We start from the raw sequence: 20,141 nt of genomic DNA, 5'->3' as shown, positions 1-20,141 counted from the left end.
ATGCATGAGTGAGTGTCCTAGGGTTATTTCTAGGTCTTTTTGAAGACACCGAAAAAATACGGCGTTCGGTCGACCGAAGGGTGCCCTAATGACATTCGGTATCCTAAGGTCAGTCTATGGTCATGTTGAGCTTACAAAAACCTACATGCATGACATGCAGAGATTATTACAGACCATATACCTAGTTACTATTACAAACCCATGTTACATTAATTGAATTTACAAAATGAGAGAGAATCCTTTGGGTCTTCTTGCTTTGCTTTCATGTGCCATTACTTGATATGCTAAAACGAACCTGCACATACACTTGAAAGCCATCAAATACCTGAGTATTTGTCATAATCAAAACAGGGTGTGATCCATAGGGTCAACAGCACGAAAAGCTTTCACCAGGTTGTTGATGGACAAAAAAAAAAAAAAAAAAAAAAAATAATAATAAATTTCTTGGAGGAGATATTTTAGTTACTTAAGAGTTATGTATTTTTTTTTATATAACTCTCTCTCTCTCTAGAACCCACGCCCACTCTCTCTTTCTCTCTCACTTCGATCTTTCGCCGATCGTTGCCCGTTTCAACGATTGGAAGTTACCACGAGGATTAGGGAGTAAATATCTACAAGTCTAGCGGAGCGGATTCTCGAACTCAGGAAAAAGTTAGGGTTCAGTTTTCAAGCCTCTCGGGTTATTTTTTCAGGAAATAGGTAAGAGGATCTAATTAAGTCAGCTTTTTAATGATTTTGAACCGTACGAAATGTTTATGGAGTAAGTGTATTTATGTTTTTAGTTGAGGTTTCAAAAACCGACCATTCAAAAGGTCATTTTTCAAACCTAGGATATATGGTATCCTATTTTAAGTACAAATGAACAGTGGGAAGGCCGGTTTTATGTTTTTAAACCATAAATACTATGCTTTCATGGTTGCCTACGGGTTATATTTAAAGTACAAGAGATTGTGTGGCAGGTGAATAGTATGTATTATGTTATAATCGAAATGATGAATGTTTGTGAAATACTGAACTGTTTGCGAAATATACTGGAACTGTTTGTAAAAATACAAGATGATGTTTACGACCGTGAGGGTCAGGTCTATGTTTAACGGCTGTGAGACGGGTATGATATGACGGTCGAGGGCCGGAAGTTACATGACATGTTTTATATGAAATGATTATGAAATATGATTTTATTACTTAAATTACACGATATGCTTTAGGAACCCTGATGGACCTTATGTCAGGAGCACGGTACCGTTGTTAGGATTTATATATGTGACCATGTGCGCCATACTGTATTGCGAGAGTGGTGTGGTGGTCTATGCCGATTAGCCTCGGTAGAGGGTGTATCATACTTAGAAGGCCGAACTTTCAGGACACGGTAGGGCAATCGGGGCACGCAAGTATGTTGAGGATGCCTGCGTAGTCGGAGTTATGACGCGGATGAATGTTGACTTTGTCTGGGTTGATCACCCCAGGCTTGGTCCAGCCTTCGGACAACACAACCCTGACCACGGGGGTTTATACATGGCGTTAGTCCTAGGAGGTGTCTTTTATGCATATTTGTACATTTATGTAAATGATGATGTAATGAAATGAATGAAGTATTTATGTTAGGAAAACGAAAAGAGTATTTCCAACTGTATATGTATGTATGATGTTAAGACAACTATTTTCGGTTATATGAAGAATGAATGTTTTCTGTAAGCACTAAAAACATGCTGGCCACACACCGATATAAGTTGATCACCCTTACTGAGAAGTGTCTCACCCCAATATACAAATCATCTTTTCAGGAAACTACAAGTATTGTGCTTAGCAGGATCAGAGGGTGAAAGTTAGATTAGTTCCTTTTGGAGAGTGTCCGTAAGAACTCTGGCGTATGTAAGTTATGTTGTCAGGCTTAGGGCTTGTATTATGGTCGTATGGACCGAACTAGTTGTCCAGTTTTGGTTGGATTCTAATATGGATACAGGGAAACCTTTATGTATGAACGAACTTAGAACTCTGGTAATGTATGTGTGGAGAATGTTTCATTACTTCTGCTGCATTGTTGTTAAATGATTATGGTATTAGGTATGCGGAAGTCACTTTAGTAGCACCTCGGGCCCACGTGGCTGACGTTACCATAATCATTTAACAATAATGCAGCGGAAGTAATGAAACATTCTCCCTATGTACGTTACCAGGGTTCTAAGTTCGTTCATACATAAAGGTTTCTATGCATCCATATTACAATCTGACCAAAACTAGACAACTAGTTCAGTCCATACAACCATAAGACAAGCCCTGAGCCTGACAATATAACTTACATACGCCAGAGTTCTTACAGACACTCTCAAAAAGGAACTAATCTAACTTTCACCCTTGATCCTGCTAAGCACGATATCTGTAGTTTCCTGAAAAGATGATTTGTATATTGGGGTGAGACACTTCTCAGTAAGGGTGATCAACTTAATATCAGTGTGTGGGCAGCATGCTTTTAGTGCTTACAGAAAACATTCATTTTTTATATAACCGAAAATAGCTGTCTTAACATCATACATACATATACAGTTGTAAATGCTTGTTTCGTTTTCCTGACATAAACATTTCATTCATTTCATAACATCATCATTTACATAAATGTACAGATATGCATAAAAGACACCTCCTGGGACTAATGCCATGTATAAACCCTCGTGGTCAGAGTTGTGCTACCCGAAGGCTGGACTAAGCCTGGGGTGATCAACCCAGATAAAGTCAACATTCATCCGCATCATAACTCCAACTATGCAGGCATCCGCAACGTACTTGGTGCCCTGATTGCCTTATCGTGTCTTGGAAGTCCGGCCTTCCAGGTATGGTACACCCTCTATCGAGGCTAATCGGCATAGACCACCACAGCACTCTCGCAGTACGGTGTGACGCACATGGTCACATATATAAATCCTAGCAACGGTACTGTGCTCCTGACATAAGGTCCATCATGGTTCCTAAAGCATATCGTGTAATTTAAGTAATAAAACCATATTTCATAATCATTTCATATAAAGCCTGACATGTAACTTTCGGTCCTCGGCCGTCATATCATACCCGGCTCACAGCCGTTAAACATATACTTAGCCCTCACGGCCGTAAACATCATCCTATATTTTCACAAGCAGTTCTAGTATATTTCGCAAACTGTTTAGTATTTCACAAACATTCGTCATTTCGGTTATAAGATAATACATACATACCATTCACCTACCACACAATGTCCTGCACTTTAAACATAAACCGTAGGCAACCATTAAAACATAGTATTTATGGTTTAAAAACATAAAACCGGCCTTCCCACCGTTCATTTGTGCTTAAAGTAGGATCCCATATATCCTAGGTTTGAAAAATGACCTTTTAAACGGTCGGTTTTTGAAACCTCAACTGAAAACATAAATACACTTACTCCATAAACATTTTGTACGATTCAAAATCATTAAAAAGCTGACTTAACTAGATCCCCTTAACTATTTCCTGAAAAATAACCTGAGAGGCTTGAAAACTGAACCCTCACTTTTTCCTGAGTTCGAGAATCCACTCTGCTAGACTTGTAGATATTCACTCCCTGATCCTCATGGTAACTTCCGATCGTTGAAACGGGCAACAATCGGTGAAAGATCGAAGTGAGAGAGGGAGAGTTCTTCGTCAAGTTGTTTCAGTTCCAATTTTTTTTTTCAGAGTTTCTGCTGGTGATTTTGAGGGAAGCAGAGTTCTTTACAGGTTAAAAACTATTTCCTTTCTTGGAGGATGGTGTTTTACTCAAGATCATGGAAAAGAATGAACGTTGGCTATTCCATTTCCATCTTTCTTTAGAGGTGAGAAGTTGCTTGTTGTATTGCTCAGAACATTTCTTTTTTCAAAAACGACAAACCTGTTGATCAAGGTTTTCAGAACTGCAAGCCACTGATAGAATCATTTCAGTAGGTTTTTATCTCTAGTGAAGATCCCGCACAGAGGAATTCTTTGGGTTGGTAGATGGCAGTAAAGAAAAGTGCAATAAAGAGGAGCCTTGGGCTGGCAACAACAAATGAACATGATTATTTTACAGTGTGCAGTGTATTTAATCAGTGTGCATCAAAGCAGACAATCTGCCATGGTATTAGGCAAGGTTGCAGAGAATCAGCAAGGGGGGAATTCCAGTGAGGAAAAAATAAACCGAGGAAATTTGATGATCAAGGAAAAATGGATAGATTAGGGAATATAGAGATTCATGAAGGATATCCATGGTTTAATTGACACAATTACTAGGGAAGCATGTTGTGTGGAAATTTTGTGAATCAATTGCGCCAAAGAGATAACAAGGCCTGACCTCCACATAATTGGCATGCTGGGCCAAGAAAAAAAAAAAAGAGGTGGGGGGGAGGGGGTTTAAGGATTTGAAGGCTTAAAGCCTAGTTGGAGGGAACCCACAGATGGTCAGATTTTAAACATGGGCTAGATGCAATGGGCCAAGTGAGGCCCAATAAAGACCACAAACTGCTACTTCCTCAGTTGAAGTTGGGGTTGCTTGTTTATGGGTCTGGAGTCAAATGGCCGGGAGCCCTCTTCCTTGAATGAAATATTCTTCTAGGCTCGAAAAGAACATTGCAAATGGCTTTGCATTTACAAGAGATTCAAAGCAATGAGGAAGGTGGGGGGGGGGGGGTGGATAGAAGGCTTTAGTTGAAAAAACACTCAAGAAAGTGACAATGGTTCTTGGCATAGGGTATTTTGACCCAACCTTGTGGAGGTTGGTGGATATTTGTAATGAGTGAAAAAGAAGCTAGAGGAGGAGGGGCTCATGACAAGAGAAAGGTAAGGATGTGTTGCTTTTGGAAAGTCTTTCGGAATATAAAAACGTTGAGTAAGAATCTTTATCTTCTTACATCTCGAGGTTGAAGCTGTTAATTGAGAATTTGAGAAGCGAGGGAGGAGAGGGCGAGGAAGTTGGTTCGATGACAAAAGAGGTTGAGAGGGCTGGCGAAGTTAATAGTTTAGGGCTTGTTTAATTGTGGAAAACATTTTCTATTTTCCGTTTTTTAGTTTTCCAAATAAAAATTTTTGCTTAGTTTTTAGTTCTTGAAGATTTTTATTAAAGAGGTAGAAAATAAAGAGTTGTTTAAATGTGCAAAACCATTTTTAATTTTTTATTTCTAGATTTTAAAATAAATACAAAAAAAGGCAACTTGTTTTTCAATTTTTTTGAAAATTATATAAGGTAGTATCTATAATCATGGAATTTAGAGTTTGAATTTGGATTCACTTGGATTTGGAGGAAACTCAATAGATAATTCACACAAGTCAAAGTCCAAGATCCAAATTCCATGCCCCCATATGCAAAGTCAGAGTTAGAAATCTAAAAACTAATAAAAAGATGTTTTCCAATTTTTCTATATAAATTTAGAAAATTGGAAAACAAGGTAGCATTTTTATAATTATTTGAAAAATTAGAAATAGAAAATAAAATTATTTTCACAAAAAATAGTGCAGAACTTGTTGTTATTGTTAATTTATTTCATAAAATGTTGTAAAAATGAAAATTTAGCTAACTTTTTTGTAATTTTTTGAAAAATTAAAATGGAAAATGAAATATGTTCTTCACAACTAAACAAGCCCTAAGAGTCTTTTCTATCACAAAAATTGGGTGATCTCTATCCCAAAACCCAAATCATAGGTTACACAGGAAATGGTCTTTACACAGGAACTATTTCTTCTTCTCTTTCAACCTACTGAGATGATTAGAGGCATTGGAAATGATGTTTCTTAAGCCAATTCAGGTAACATTGCAATGTCTGAAGGTGTTTCTCCCATTCCTTTGTCTTGCCATACAATCTCTAAATTACAAAAATACCAAAAGGAGTTATAAACTAAGGGGATGCTTAAAACTATTAACCTTTATGAGGGTGAAATTGCGGTCTGTTAGAGAGAAAACTAGGCAGCCCCAAAAATTCCTAGATGATTTGGGACTCAATATGGTGAGTTCTTCTAGGGATGAGGTTGGAATAAGAGAAAGGATGTTGGGAGAGAAGAAAAAGCAATAAATCGAGTAGGAAATTGGTAGATTGGCTTCATTAGTTATGAGAAAGGGGGCGTGTTTAGGGGTTCAATGGTGACTTCAAAGAATGGGTGTCATTTTCTTCTTTAGGGGACTCGTGGGGCCAATTAATGGTTTGGGCACTAGACTAGGATTATTAAAATATTGTACTTTAGGGTCTTTTTCCTTGTCGCTCTTGCTAGAGGTTGGGGGTGTATGGTCAGAATAATGATTTTTTAAAATTTTTAATTATTATTTTTGAAGAACTGGCTAGTTTGTATGGACCTTGAAATTTGTACTGGGTAGTGGAGGTGATTTAAATATTATTTGGACCTCGAGGTAGATGCTTGGGGGTTCAATGGTGAATGATAGTATAAGGAAATTCAATACTTTTGTTTGGGAGTTTGGCCTTAGGGACATGCCATGCCCTTGAATAATGGTTGTCACTTGGGTGGTTTTTGGGGAAAAACAAGTCTTGTCTCGCATTGATAGATTCCTCTTCATGAATGGTTAAGAAGATATATTCCCAAACGTCCTACAAGAGGTGTTTGTTAGTCACATTTCTGATCATCGTCTGATTCTCTTGGATTCCAATCACATACAATGGAGTTTTACTCCATTTAAGTTCAAGAACATGTGGCTGTTGCACCTTTCCTATCACAAAAAAGATTTGAGATTGGTGGGAGGAGTGTCATGTTCAAGGGTGGGAAGGATTTAAGGTGACAAGAAAATTGAAGTTTGTCAAGAATAGGCTTAAGGATTGGAATGAAAAGGAGTTTGGTAATATCAAGGAGGAGAAAAACAAATTCTGATTGATATGATTAGCTTGGATGAATTGAGGGAGTGTGGTTTGTTAGAAGAGGAAGATAGAGCGAGGAGAGTTCATATTTGTATTGAGTTGGACGTGTTGTTGGGGGAAGGGAGGAGTTGGCGTTAAAAAACAAGGATTTGTTTGGTTAAGGAAGGGGTTTGTAATTCTAGATTGTTTCATAGGTTAGCTAATAGGAGGAGGAGGAGGAACAATCTCATTAAAGAGTTGGAGTTAGATTAAGGAATAGCAGTTAGGGATCATGTGCATATTGGGTAGGAGATTGCAAATTTATGTACTTAGGGGTGTAGGAATATGGTGATGGTCGAGGGGCTTGATTGGAAACCCATTGGGGAGGTTGCTACAAATTGGTTAGAGAGGCCTTTGTGATAGAGGAAGTTAGAAGGGTTGTGCTTAACATGCATAGGGATAGAGCCCCAATACTGGATGGTTTTATGATGGCTTCTTTCTAGGATAATTGGTAAGTGTTGAAAGATGATAGTACAAGGTTTTTTGGGGATTTCCATAGGAATTGGGTAGCATGTAAGAGTATTAACTCTACTTTCATTGCTCTAATTCCTAAAAAGGAGAGATATAGGAGGGTGAAGGATTTTAGGCCAATAAGTTACAAGATTCTAGGATTTTATTGAGGAGACTTAGGGAGGTGTTGGGGGCATGGTTTTAAATAATGATCGCGACGGTTATGTAACGTTGTTACGTAATGATTTTTTGGGTTACCGATATCATTACACACCGCGAAATCAGTGGGAAGAAAAATCGTGTCTACAACAGTCGTTACGGACTGCAACCGTTACGTAAAGACTACTATGGCCGTTACATAATTGCTGCAAGACTGTTTCGCTAAAAAAAAATTATTTTATTTTTTACTTCTCACTTTTTCCGTCTCTTTCATAAATCATTCTCAATGTACCATGTGGCGAGGGGGAAAATATTATAATGAGGATGGCAATAATACAAAATTTACTATTTTTTTAAATACTCACAAGATTTGCATTAATTAAGAATTCAAAAATACTAACTTGTTTGGAAAATATTTTATTTTGATAATTTTAGTAATCTGATATTTATGTTCTATATTTTTCAACTTCAACCTTCTTTCTTTTCTAGTTATTTTATATTTGTATTATTCGTATGTCTTATGTGTCTAATAGATTAATGGAGTGCATAATGTATTTTTGTTTCATTAATTAATTTAGCACACATAAGCATTTATCACAGATGAGAACAATGAGAAGTATAAATACGCACACACGTAATTTTTCTATCAATGGTGGTTTAAAACAAATGTAAACTTGTTGCCCTTGCCAAATAACTTAGTTAGTCGAACTAAAGGATCCAAAATATACTAAAACTCTTTCTAAGAAGGGTTAAAAGCTTAAAACATGCAAGTGCGCTAATATGCAGAAGGTTGTGCATGCTTGAAAAAAAATTCATGGCCATTGCACCCGCTTCCCGTTATGTAACATCTGCTACTCCCGCTTCCCATTACACCCATTACTGTTACGTTATGCTATTCCCTACGGCGATTTAAAAGCATGGTTGGGGGATCTAGTTTTTATGGCCTAGTATGCTAAAGAGTGACAAATCTTAGATGCTGCTTTGGTAGCAAATGAGGTGGTTGAGGATGTGAGGAGGCGCAAAAATGGCATGATTTTTAAATTAGATTTTGAGAAAGATTATGACATGGTCAATTGGGGGTTCCTTGATAAGGTGTTGGTTAATATGGTTTTGGGCTTTTATGGGGTAGGTGGATTATGGTTGTCTTAGCCCAACTTCTATGTTGATAATTGTGAATGTTAGGTCAGGGGTGGTTCAGGTTTCCATGGGGTTAAGGCAAGGGGATCCATTTCCCCTTTCATGCTTGTGTTGGTGGTGGATGGGTTGAGTATACTGGTGCCTTGCACTTAAGATCTAGGTGTGATTAGGGGTCTTTTGGTTGGGAGGGAGGAGGTGGAGTTGTCTCATCTCGAGCTTGTGGACAATGAGAAATTTTGTCAGATTCTTACTTCGCTTAGCTTTTTTGAAAAGATTATAGGGCTGAAGATAAATAAGAGCAATTTAGTAGGAATTAATTTCAGTGATATGGAGTTTGAGGGCTTTGGAACTCTAGTGGTTCCAATACTTTGGCATGGCCTATTTCGTGTCTTGTTCTTCTTTCGGGGGATAATCCTTTGTCAGATGCCTTGTTGGACTTGGTGATTGAAAGGGTAGGGAAATGATTAGAGGGGTCGAAGAAGGCTTACCTCTCTTATGGGACTCTCAATAGTGCATCTCTCTAGTATTCCCATTTATTTTTTATTTCTTTTTTAAAATCTCTAAAAAGTTGGGCTAGAATTCGGAGATGTTAATAAGAGATTTCTTGTGGTCCAGTTTTGAGGAGGACAAAAGGGATCATATTGCTGTCTAGGAGGTGGTCGCCTAAATTTGAGGAGGGGAGACTTGGAAATGTGGTTTCCCCTTAGAGACCAACTCCTTATGGAATAAGGTTATGAAGAGCAAGTGTGATATTCATATGAATGGGTGGGATATCAGGGTGAGTGGCATTGTTGCCTCTGCTAGTCCCTGGAAATTTGTTTCCATGGTATCTTGTTATTTCATTCCTCATTCATTTTATAGTGGGTAAAGGTACTAGAGTTTGCTTCTAGGAGGATATCTAGGTGGGTGGGATTTAGTTCGAATTATTAGTGCTGTATTTGTTTAGACTTTCTTTCATTCATAAGGCAGGAAGCTCAACTTCCTATTTTTTTAAGGCGCTAATGTTTCATGGGACTGCTTGATGAGCTTACTTTCTTATTGGGTGTTTTTTCAATTCCTATTTCTAATGCGAGGGTGGATGTTAGGCTTTGGATTGGGGCTCTTTGGGGTCTTTCTCTTTTTTCTCTCATCTCACAAAATCCCAAATTTTCATTTTTCTTTTTTTGTATTTTTATCTGGTTTGTCCTAGATTTTTTTAAGGAGATGTCTTATTCTCCTTGTATATTCTTAACCTATCAATGAACTTCTTCTTTTTCAATCTGGACAAAGTTGTATAGAAGGCAAAAATTCATTTTAAGATCTGGGCTCTCAGACCTTGGTTTTCAACAGGATTAATATAGATAACTTGCTTCAGACTAGGGTCTAGGAGGCCTAATAAAGCTCTTAGGCCATATATGTGTGGGATGTGTTATGAGGAAAATGAGATATTTGTTCCTTCATTGTTAAGTGGTGAGATTTTTGTGGAACAATTCGGTGAGGTTTGAGTGGCTTTGTAGAATGTTCATGATTTTTTAGTGGTGATGGACTTTGAAAAGGCATATGATTGCGTGTTATAATTTTTTGGGTAAGGTCTTCGCTAAGGACTTTGCTGAGAGGTGGTGATCTTGGATGAGGGGTTGTCTATCTAGTGACGCTTTTTCGTTATAATTAATGGGGAACCCAAGTCTTGTTTTAGGGCTTTGAGGGTTGTTAGCAAGGTGATCTGTTATCTCTTTTCTTTTTTGTTCTTATTGTTGATATCTTAAATAGAATGATAGATGGGGCAGTAGATAGAGGGCTTGATAGTTTCTGGATGATAGTATTGTTCTTTAGGTGATCATTGCTAGTCTTCTTGAATGTTCTTATGATCTGACAATTTTTTACGCAGATTTTTTGGTTAAATATAATTTGGGGATTAGTGGGATTGCCGCTATTAATCTTAGTTTTGATAGGTCTTTGGAGTTGGTGTATTTAGCTGGGTTTGGTTTTTTAAATTGGCATTTGACTTGTTTAGAAGTTCCTCTGGATGGTAATCCTAGGTCCTTAGCATTTTGAGATCTTGTGGTGGCTAAGGCATCTTAGCATTGGGTGGAAGCTTGGAAGGGCACTTTATTTGCTCTAGTAGGTTGTATCATGCTCCTTGTCTATATACCCCTATGTTATTTGTCTCTCTATTTAGAATTCTTGTTGGGGTAGTGAGGTAATTGAGAAAAAAACTATTGAATATTTTCTTCGGTCAAGGGTAGGGGGAAGAGGGATCACTTGGTTAGCTGGGAGGTTATCTGTAGGTTTGAGGTGGAGGGGCTCTGGTTCTTGGTAAGTTGGGGTTTAAAAACACTGCTTTAATAGGTAAATGGTTGTGACGATTTCCTTTAGAAGTTTAAATTTGGGTTGTAGGTGAATGATTGAGATGCAAATTTGGGTACTTGGGTACATATGTTCTTAGAGAGCCCTTAGAGGCTTAATTTCTAGATTTACCCATTCTATCCTTTTACAAAATAAAATTGGGTGATGGTTCTTGAATTCAATTTTAGGAGGATATTTGGTAGGGTGATGCTAGGTTAGATATTCCTTTTTTTGGATCTGTTTCATCTTCCCATTGTGCATAATGATGCCATTTCTTCCTTTATGATCTCTAATGGGAGTAATATATCTAGGGATTTTCATTTGCTTAGGTATCTAAGTGATATGGAGGTGGTGGAGCTCTTTTATTTGATTTCGTTGTTGAAGGTTGTTGTCCTTCCAATGGGAGGGGTGTTCGGGTGTGGGATTTGGATTCTTTGGAGGTTTTTTTCTTGTAAATCGCTCTTTGATAATTTGACTTGGTATAATTTATCTTTTCTGCTTAATTATGGTATTTGGAAGGCTAAAATTCCCTTCAAGATTAAGGCATTCATTTTAACAAAGTTCACACCAACAATCTGTTGTAATGTAGCAGGCCTACAAAGGTCCCCTGATGTGTTATTTATGCTATGACAGTTCATAGTTTGGCTCCCATATTTTTTTACACTGTTCATTTACTTGGACTGTATAGAATAGATTGTTTGGATTATTTGGAGAGAGTTGGGTATTTTTTCCGGTGTCGGTGGAAGAGTTTTAAACATCCCCATTAGAGCATTTGCTTGAATAAAAGATGCCATGGATTGGTGGTAATGTGTGGCTTTTGCTGTTTTGTGGGGATTTGGTGGAGGGCTTGTATCTTTACGGGCAAGAGGATGACATCTTCGTGGCTCTAGGATAGCCATAAGACCACTTGTACGAGGCAAAATGTTGAGCGTCTAAGAAATAATAGGTTCAAAATATGAATGTATCTTGGAATGAGAATGTTAAAGATGGATGCATGGTTTAGTCCAAGTATTTTATTGGTGCATCAACTAATCCGTATTTTGAGAGAAGGGACTAGAGACCTTCGATCATTTTGTGATTTCTCTTTTCAATGGTGTGACTAAGGATGCTATCTTGGATTTCACTAGGAACGGTTTGGACAAGTTTTGAAGGAGATGAGGAAGATGAGGATGCCATGAGGAAGAGAATCCGGGGATGAGTTTGGGGATTTGTTGGTTTTGAGAGGAAGTCACTAGGGATGTGCTTCCCTTTGATGTGCTTTACTTCAAATTTATACTGTGAAAACCAGTTCGCCCATCTAAGAAGTTGTCCTCGCGGGGTGATCTTCTGCTTGAATTGGATCATTTTTGGAAATGTGGACATATCTATTTCAATTGTAAAAGTATGTCGACTCAGATGGAATTCGAACTTTTCAATCCCTTTTTTTACCGCCAATATTTCTTTGAAGGTGGAGTGATAGTGCGATTCTGATTCTTTGATTGCTCCACTCTTGTATCCACAGATATGTCTAGTCCCATCTTTTTTTTCCTTAATTAAGGCTGCTCCCCAATAGTAATCACTAGCATCAGTTTGCAAGATTCTTTTTCCTTTGTCAGGAATTTGGAGTGGTGGTAATTTTATGGTCATTTATTTGAGTGATTTTACCGCTTTGTGTGTTTAGCTTCCCAAGGGGACACATTTCTTTTTCAAAAGCTGGTGGAGTGGTGCTGTGTAAGTTGCCAGCTTTGGGACAAATTTTGCCATATAATTGACAATATCAGGGAATTGCTGCCATTGTTTTGTTGTCATTCGGCTATCTGGAAAGGTGCTGAGCTATGTAGCAATATGTGGTTGTAGCTCATATTTCCCTTGGCTAATCTTCATCCTAAGAAAATCAACTGTTTCGACACCAATAATCATTTTCCTTTCTGACAAAATAATTTCGTAGTGCTCCACAATATCTGTGAACTTATTCAAAAACTTAGCATGTGATGTTGTGTCCTTTGAAAATTGAAGGATATCATCAACATTGATCAGGACATGATGAAGTATGGAATATGGACGAGGCCACTTTGAGCCCAAATTGCATAACAGTCCATTGTTTGTGGAAATTAGGTATGCAGAAGGCCGTCTTGGGCCTGTCATCTGGATGGATGCCCAATTGCCAAAAGCCCGCTTTCAAGTCAAATTTTGAAAATAAATTGATCCTATTTGGTAATGGGAACTTGTCATCAGCAAGAAAATGGTGGAGGGGCTGGTAGTTGATGATGAGCCTAAGTAACCTTAAAATAAAGGAGTGAACATACCACATTTGGCTAGGCGTAGTGGTTGTAGAAGCTGAGATAAGGAAACAAAGATATTTTTTTTTTTATTTATAAAGAAGAAGGTAAGTTGAGGAATATATTGGAAAATTACAACCAATGAAAGGGCACAGAACTTACAAAAAGCAAACTAAGGACTAAAGACCTAACAGCTAAGACTGCAGACTTTACAACAACAAAATGACTCTCTCAAAAGCTTGTAGTCCTTAGTTTGCTGTTTGTTAGTTCTGTGGTTTCTTGGTTATAATTCCCCTATGCTTTGTATATTCAACTTACCTCCTCCTAAAAACCACCTCAATAACTTGGACTGAGGTAGTATAAGGACTAACAAAAGATTTAACAATATTCCAGAAACGTATATGAGAAGTCGGGGCAGCGAGTTAGACTGGATTTTCAGAGTGATTGGCAGGCATTATTAGCTTATTTTTCTTTCTTTGGTTTCTTTATCATCTTTGGGGGACTCCTCATTCTCCTTTGTGTACATTCTCTCTGATGGAATCTTTTCTTTTTGTCTGTAAGAAAAACCTGTAGTAGTTGATTTTGTTACCTTGAGTGTATTATGCAAACAGAAGGAGAAATTAAAGATGTGATACATAAAACTAAAGTAGATTGCCTGAAAAATGGAGGAGTCCATCTGGCGTGTTGTGTGATCTTGGATTCCCCTAAAAATGATATAGGATAGCAATAAGACCGCCTGTGCGAGGCAGAATGTTGAGCGTCTAAGAAATAACAGGTTCAAAAAATGAATGTATCTGGAATGAGAATGTTGAAGATGGATGCATGGTTTGCCTTTAAAATAAAGGAGTGAACATACCACAGTTGGCTAGGCGTAGTGGTTGTAGAAGCTGAGATAATCTTTCTTTAGTCCTTACTACCTCAGTCCAAGTTATTCTAGGTGTTTTTCAGGAGGAGGTAAGTTGAGGAATATATTAAGCAATTTAATATATTCCTCACTTTACCTTCTTAATATATATATATATATATATATATATATATATTAAGAAGGTAAAGTGAGGAATATATTAAATTGCTTAATATATATATATATTAAGAAGGTAAAGTGAGGAATATATTAAATTGCTTAATATATTCCTCAACTTACCTCCTCCTGAAAAACACCTAGAATAACTTGGACTGAGGTAGTAAGGACTAAAGAAAGATTTAACAATATTCCAAGTTTATGAGGATATTACCTTGGATAGTGCAAAATGGTGAAAAAAATTCATATAGCCAACCCCATGTAGCAGACATTTGCCATGTTGCAGAGGTTGGAATCCTACCTTGAATTGGTCACTGGGAGGTTCCAGGATCAGATTGGGTTGTATGATGACATGACTCTACCAGCTGGAAAAATTAACATCTAAATATAGTGTCAGTCATTTCAAATATTTGAGGTAATTGCCAAATAGAAGGCAAAAATTTTAAAAGGGACAATGGTTGGGAAAAAATTATTTCTCTTCATGATGTCAGTTGCAAACTTAAAATTTATTGCCAAGAAGCTATTTTGGATGATGGAAAAGGATTCCTATGGCTGAACCCACTGTGTGACGTGAGGTCTCAGATGCCACATGAATGTGTGTGTACTCCACACACTCACACGGGTATGGAAACTCTTTTAACTCCAAAACCAAAATCATTTCTATTCCAAAATTCAACGCCTTCCACAGAGGCTTACAGTCAATCTATATAGATAATTAGTTTCCTAAATTCGAAAGTCATGCTTGCTTTATTTACTAAATGGAAATAGTGCCATCAAAATATCAACTAAATCAATATCTGTAGAGTTCCAAAGTGATGCATAGGGCTTCTAGGGAGGCTTGTTCCTCCATGATGATCGCTCTCTCTCGTCATCAGCTTTGTTTTTAATGTAGATGGTACATTGAATCAGTAACGACATATAATTTCTCTCCATTATGTTTGACAATTCGATTTCGAGAGAGAAGAAACTATAATTTAAGGTTAGAGGGAGACAGATTAAGGTTTAAGAAAAGTAGTGAAGGAAGGTGGGACCATACAATACTTTAATACATTCGGATGAATCCAACCTTTAATCGTTGTGGACATGAAATTGATGAAAACTAACATGGCAGTTGGTCCAAACTGGAATCAGAAGTCAAGCCCTGATTCCCATTTTGTTGCTTGGTTTCCATAAACTGGGCAGAATTGCCGTTTTGGGTAATGTGCTGATTTTCCTGTTTAATGGAATCATGGTTCTGCCTCACATCCATGTATTTGTTTTCACGAAGGCAACAATAATTTATACTATCCCAAGTTTATCCTTGAAACCCATCTCTTCCTCCTGATCTCTCTCAATTCCATCTTGTGGCTGGCTGTTGGTGGCACTAGAGAGTAGACTAATTGCCACAGCACTTGAATTTAACTACATAGTCCTTACGATACCGGAAGCATATATAAAGCTCTGGCACTTGGTTTCTTCTTTTTGTGTTTATTTATTTTTTCTCTTTTCAAGTTTTATTGTATTATTTGATTATATTTGTGGATTATTTGTTGGAATAAATGTTGTCATGGCCATGTTGCTGCCACAGATTCTTAAGGGAAATATGTATCACTATCAATACAAAACTTGTTTTTGCCTTGATCTGGTTGGTGTATGGTTCATTTTTGGCATTATAATTTTTGAATTTCACTGTGATTTGTCCTTGTAACAGGGAGTTCATGATATATTCCAAGGTTCACCTGATCGGTTATGGGGCCCAGACGAACCAAGAATAAACAAGATTGTGTTCATAGGGAAGAACCTGAAAGCAGAGGAATTAGACAAGGGCTTCAAGGCCTGTTTATTGTGAATATAGTGGGAAAATTTACGCTGACACTTACATATACTGTAGTTGTTCGCTTATTCAGTCCTTGGGGTTGAATGACTCTATGGTGATGCTGATGTATAACAATATATACACAATGGAGTTTACAGAAACCATTTATACTAGCTAGAAAAACCCACAATTTTGATGATAATTCGGAGAATGTGATGCAGTGACCATTTATACTGGTTTGATCCAATGTGGCCATTGATAGGATTTTCCCACTTGTACATCATCTATGGTTTTCTTGTTGGAAATCATAGCACAAAAATTGCATTTTTTTGTTTGGTTTGAAAGGTACCTCACTTTCTTTCCAAGTGAGTTCTTGCTTCTTATTGTGTTCATACAATTCTTATACAACAAAACCAAACCTTAATTCTCACTAGGTGGGATTGGCTAGCCAATTTAATGAGTTCTTACAACTCTTATGTGACTTGAAAATCCATTGTTACAGAGTTACATTGTTAATTGGTCAACTTCAATTGATGAGGATGTTCTTCCTTCTGCCACTTTTCATTGCTAACTTGAATTTGTCGTTTCTTCTCTTAGAAGACAATGACGTAACCTGTTGTCTGCACTCAAGAACTTTTTCTAAAAAAAAATAAAATTGTAAGCAATGAACTAGCTTGGCATTTGCGTTTACAGCAACTCGAGAGTAGAACAACCCCGTTGGATTCTCAGGTTGGCACAGGGTGTTTGAGCAAGGTGGCTGTGCTGGATGATAAAATTTGGATAATTAGGAAAATAGATTTAAAAACATTATATCTTGTCATTTTACTTAATTAATTGTTAAAAGGAGTAGAATGGGACTAAATTTGTTAATTTTTTTAAATATTTTATTCAAGTTCTTATTTTTGTTTCGTTTGGGAACCAAACACCTGAGTTTATTCCCTCTCATCTTATAGAAATAAATTATCTTTGGCCGCATAAAGATGAATTTATTTCCACAATACGCTTAAAAGGCAAAATGTTAAAGTAAAAAATACCTCAAGTTGGTTCAAAACTATCGCGAAGTCCTGGAGGGTCACCTTCTATAAGAGGGGGAAGATCTTTGAATCGCTTCAATCGGGTGGCAACCATGAATGTGAGGTGAATAAAGTGTAATGCATGGGGGAATGTGATATGGGTCACGTACATAATCAATGGAGTTGCTACTAATCTATTTCATTTTAGGTGAGGTTAGAACAGTATTTACTAGTTCACTGATCCACAACAATTGGCTTAATCTGAGCTGATTTTAACCATAGTTGTCTCAATCCGAACTGATATCTCTACTACTTGACTCAATCCGAGCAAATCTCCCCACTATCCAACTCAATCCAAGCCCATACGTTCATTGCTTGGCTTAATTTGAGTTGATAGCTTCACTGTCCGACTTAAATCAAGCCGATATCTTCGGTGCCTCATGAGTGGTGCTCATCAAATGGGCTAGTCTTCAATACCTCATGAGTGATGCTCATCAGATGGGCCCTTATTGGTAAGCTGTGTCTACTCCCTTGTTATCTCATAAGTTGTGCTCATCAAATGGGTAGGTCTTCAAGGCCTCATGAGCAATGCTCATCAGATGGGCCATTTAGGTGAGCCGTGCTCACTCCTCTATGCCTCATGAGCTGTGCTTATCAAGTGGGCAGGTCTTTAGGGTCTCGTGAGCAGTGCTTATTAGATGGGTCGTTCAGGTGAGCTGTGCTCACTCCTCTATGCCTCACGAGCCATGCTCATCAAGTGGGAAGGTCTTTAGAGCCTCATGAGCAGTGCTTATCAGATGGATCATTTAGATGAGTTGTGCTCACTTCCCGTGGATCCGTGCCATTTGTATTTATGGCACCTACATTTGCGCCATTAGGATTTGCGCTATTGGTATTCCTACCATCAGGTTGCGTGCACTATGAGTCTATAAGTTGGCTTCCCTTCCCTTCGCATTTCTCATCTCCAAGGGAAATCATCTCCATAATAGGTACGTCTCCTCCCTCACCTTTTCTTTTTCCTTACACTTTGTCTGTTTATGTTTTTGTCGAAAATTTTTAGATTTCTTTTGCATTTTCTTTGAGTTATTCTCGGTGTTCTTCATGTTCATCATCCGTTCCTCAAAATTTTCCTAAAAGAAATCTCCTTTTGATCCTATTTCGTCATGCAAAAAGGTTGTTGTACTATTTGTCCCTTGGAGCCTTAAATGGAAACCCCTAAGACTCCATCCCCAACAGCCGTTAGTATAAGAAACGCCAAATCGTGCCTCTCTGCAGATGACCTGTCTTATTTGTGCAATTTGTATTTCATCTCAAATGCCATACAACTCAGGGCACCCACCAACTCTAAGTCAGCCCTCTAGCTAGGCCCAGACGAGATCTGTCTATATACTAACTACTTTGATACCAGGGTTAAGCTACCTTTTCATCCCTTCATCTCCGACGTCTTGCGGTTCTACAATCTATCCCTTAGCCAACTAGCCCCCAACTCCTACCTCACTTTGGTGTGCTTTGCAACTTAGTGGCACCGTCAATGGGAACCCTTGGGAGGTTTTCTAACCTTGACCATGACCACATCGCATAACTCCAAGTTAGAACCTGTTGGGGGAAACCAATCACCCCAGTCAATTCGTTCCACTCCAATAGATAACCCAAGTGTGCCACTGAGTGACTTTCTAGCCTTCTAGAAAAGGGTAGAAGATATGTTCAATATGATCTTGCATAAAAAAAAAAAAAAAAGGATCATGGCGAGCATGGTTCAGAAGCTAACCGGATAGAAGTAGTGTCTGACGAGAAGGCAACTACCCCACAAGAAGTTGTTGTGAATGCCTCATATCCAATAAAGAAGGTGAAGGATGCAAATTGATGTAGGACGGGGAGGGGTGACCTAGTCCTACTGATAACCCTCAAGCCAACACATACATCAGAAACACTTCAAATTGAGAATTGAATCAACCAAACGTAAACAATATAAATTAGGCTATGATTCACATGTTTAAAATTTTTTGAAAAGATGTATAGTTTGTCCAGAAATTCAGTTCCAATGGTTCTTTCACAAAGGAATCAAGTTATATGTTGTAAAGACGCTATTTCAAAGATTCAAGAATATAAGTTCTATGTTATCATAGCAATATTCCCACAATTGACTAGAGTAAGTGTAAAAATATTGAAATTTAAAGGTTTTGGGTGACTTAAGTCATCTGGACTTCAGGGTTAGCCGCTTGAAGAATTTAGGAGTAGAATTCCAAATTGGCAGTAGCCGTTCACTCAACTAGGCCAACAACTTTAGTCGCCTGAACTACTACGGGTTTTGAATAAAATGTAGGAATTCAAGGGCTATTTTCAACTAGGACTATGGGGCTTCAAATAAGAGTTCACACCCAGTAAAGGGCTTATGAAAATATCAATCTTACCAGAGAAAATCGTTGGATGACTTGATATGGTTCACCACACACTCCGATGACACTAGAAAATTCCTTGGAACAAGCTTTGAACAAAATGAGGAAGTGAATTGCTGTGTGAATATAAAAGTGACATGGGATGAGAGGGAAGAGATGGTGATAGAGTCACTGGATAAATAGTGGTCTCTCACCACATGATCTTCAAAGAAAACGCATAGCCTCACGCTACTCAACCGTAAAGATTGGACAAAGCTAACAAGCTTCAACAAAAGGATTTCTATTTCAATATTAGTATCAGCTGCTAACATAGTTCTTACAACGCTAAATATAAAGACTTAGCACAAAGGGACAAGACAATAACTCTTACACAAGCATGGGGGGAACAAGGCATGAGAAAACACACATGGGGTAACTAACTATTAAACACACACACAACTAACACATTTAAATCCTAGCACAACTTACTAACACTCTCACATGCAAACAAGTTGTCTTGCAATATTACATTAAATACAAAACAAAAGTCAAAGGGAGGCCCAACTCGTGTGGTGTCCAATGGAGCCGTGTGGGGCCCACACAGGTCTTGAACTTGGACTTGCTATGACATATCAATTAGGGTCTTCTCGCACCGAAAGTCTTCAAGATACTCCATTTGTACCTACAAAAGAGTTACAAACCAAAGTGGACATCTAGAGGCCGTCCATGTGTCACTATGTCGGCGAAG

The 20,141-nt window shown here is 37.9% G+C and overlaps 1 protein-coding gene across 1 annotated transcript in view; it reads left to right on the top strand.

Annotated features, from left to right (window-relative positions):
- The window catches only part of LOC131156995 (uncharacterized), a 39,028-nt gene extending 22,821 nt beyond the window's left edge, over positions 1 to 16,207 (top strand). Inside the window, exon 10 of the mRNA XM_058110803.1 lies at positions 15,901 to 16,207. Coding sequence (XP_057966786.1) covers positions 15,901 to 16,038 — 138 coding nt within the window. The 3' untranslated portion in view covers positions 16,039 to 16,207. The remainder of the gene's footprint in view (positions 1 to 15,900) is intronic.
- The last annotated feature ends 3,934 nt before the right edge of the window (positions 16,208 to 20,141 follow it).

This window comes from Malania oleifera, chromosome 6 (assembly GCF_029873635.1).
Source record: "Malania oleifera isolate guangnan ecotype guangnan chromosome 6, ASM2987363v1, whole genome shotgun sequence".
Lineage (NCBI taxonomy): Eukaryota > Viridiplantae > Streptophyta > Magnoliopsida > Santalales > Ximeniaceae > Malania > Malania oleifera.
The sequence above is the reverse complement of the archived record's forward strand: the minus strand, read 5'-3'. Positions and strand labels throughout refer to the sequence as shown.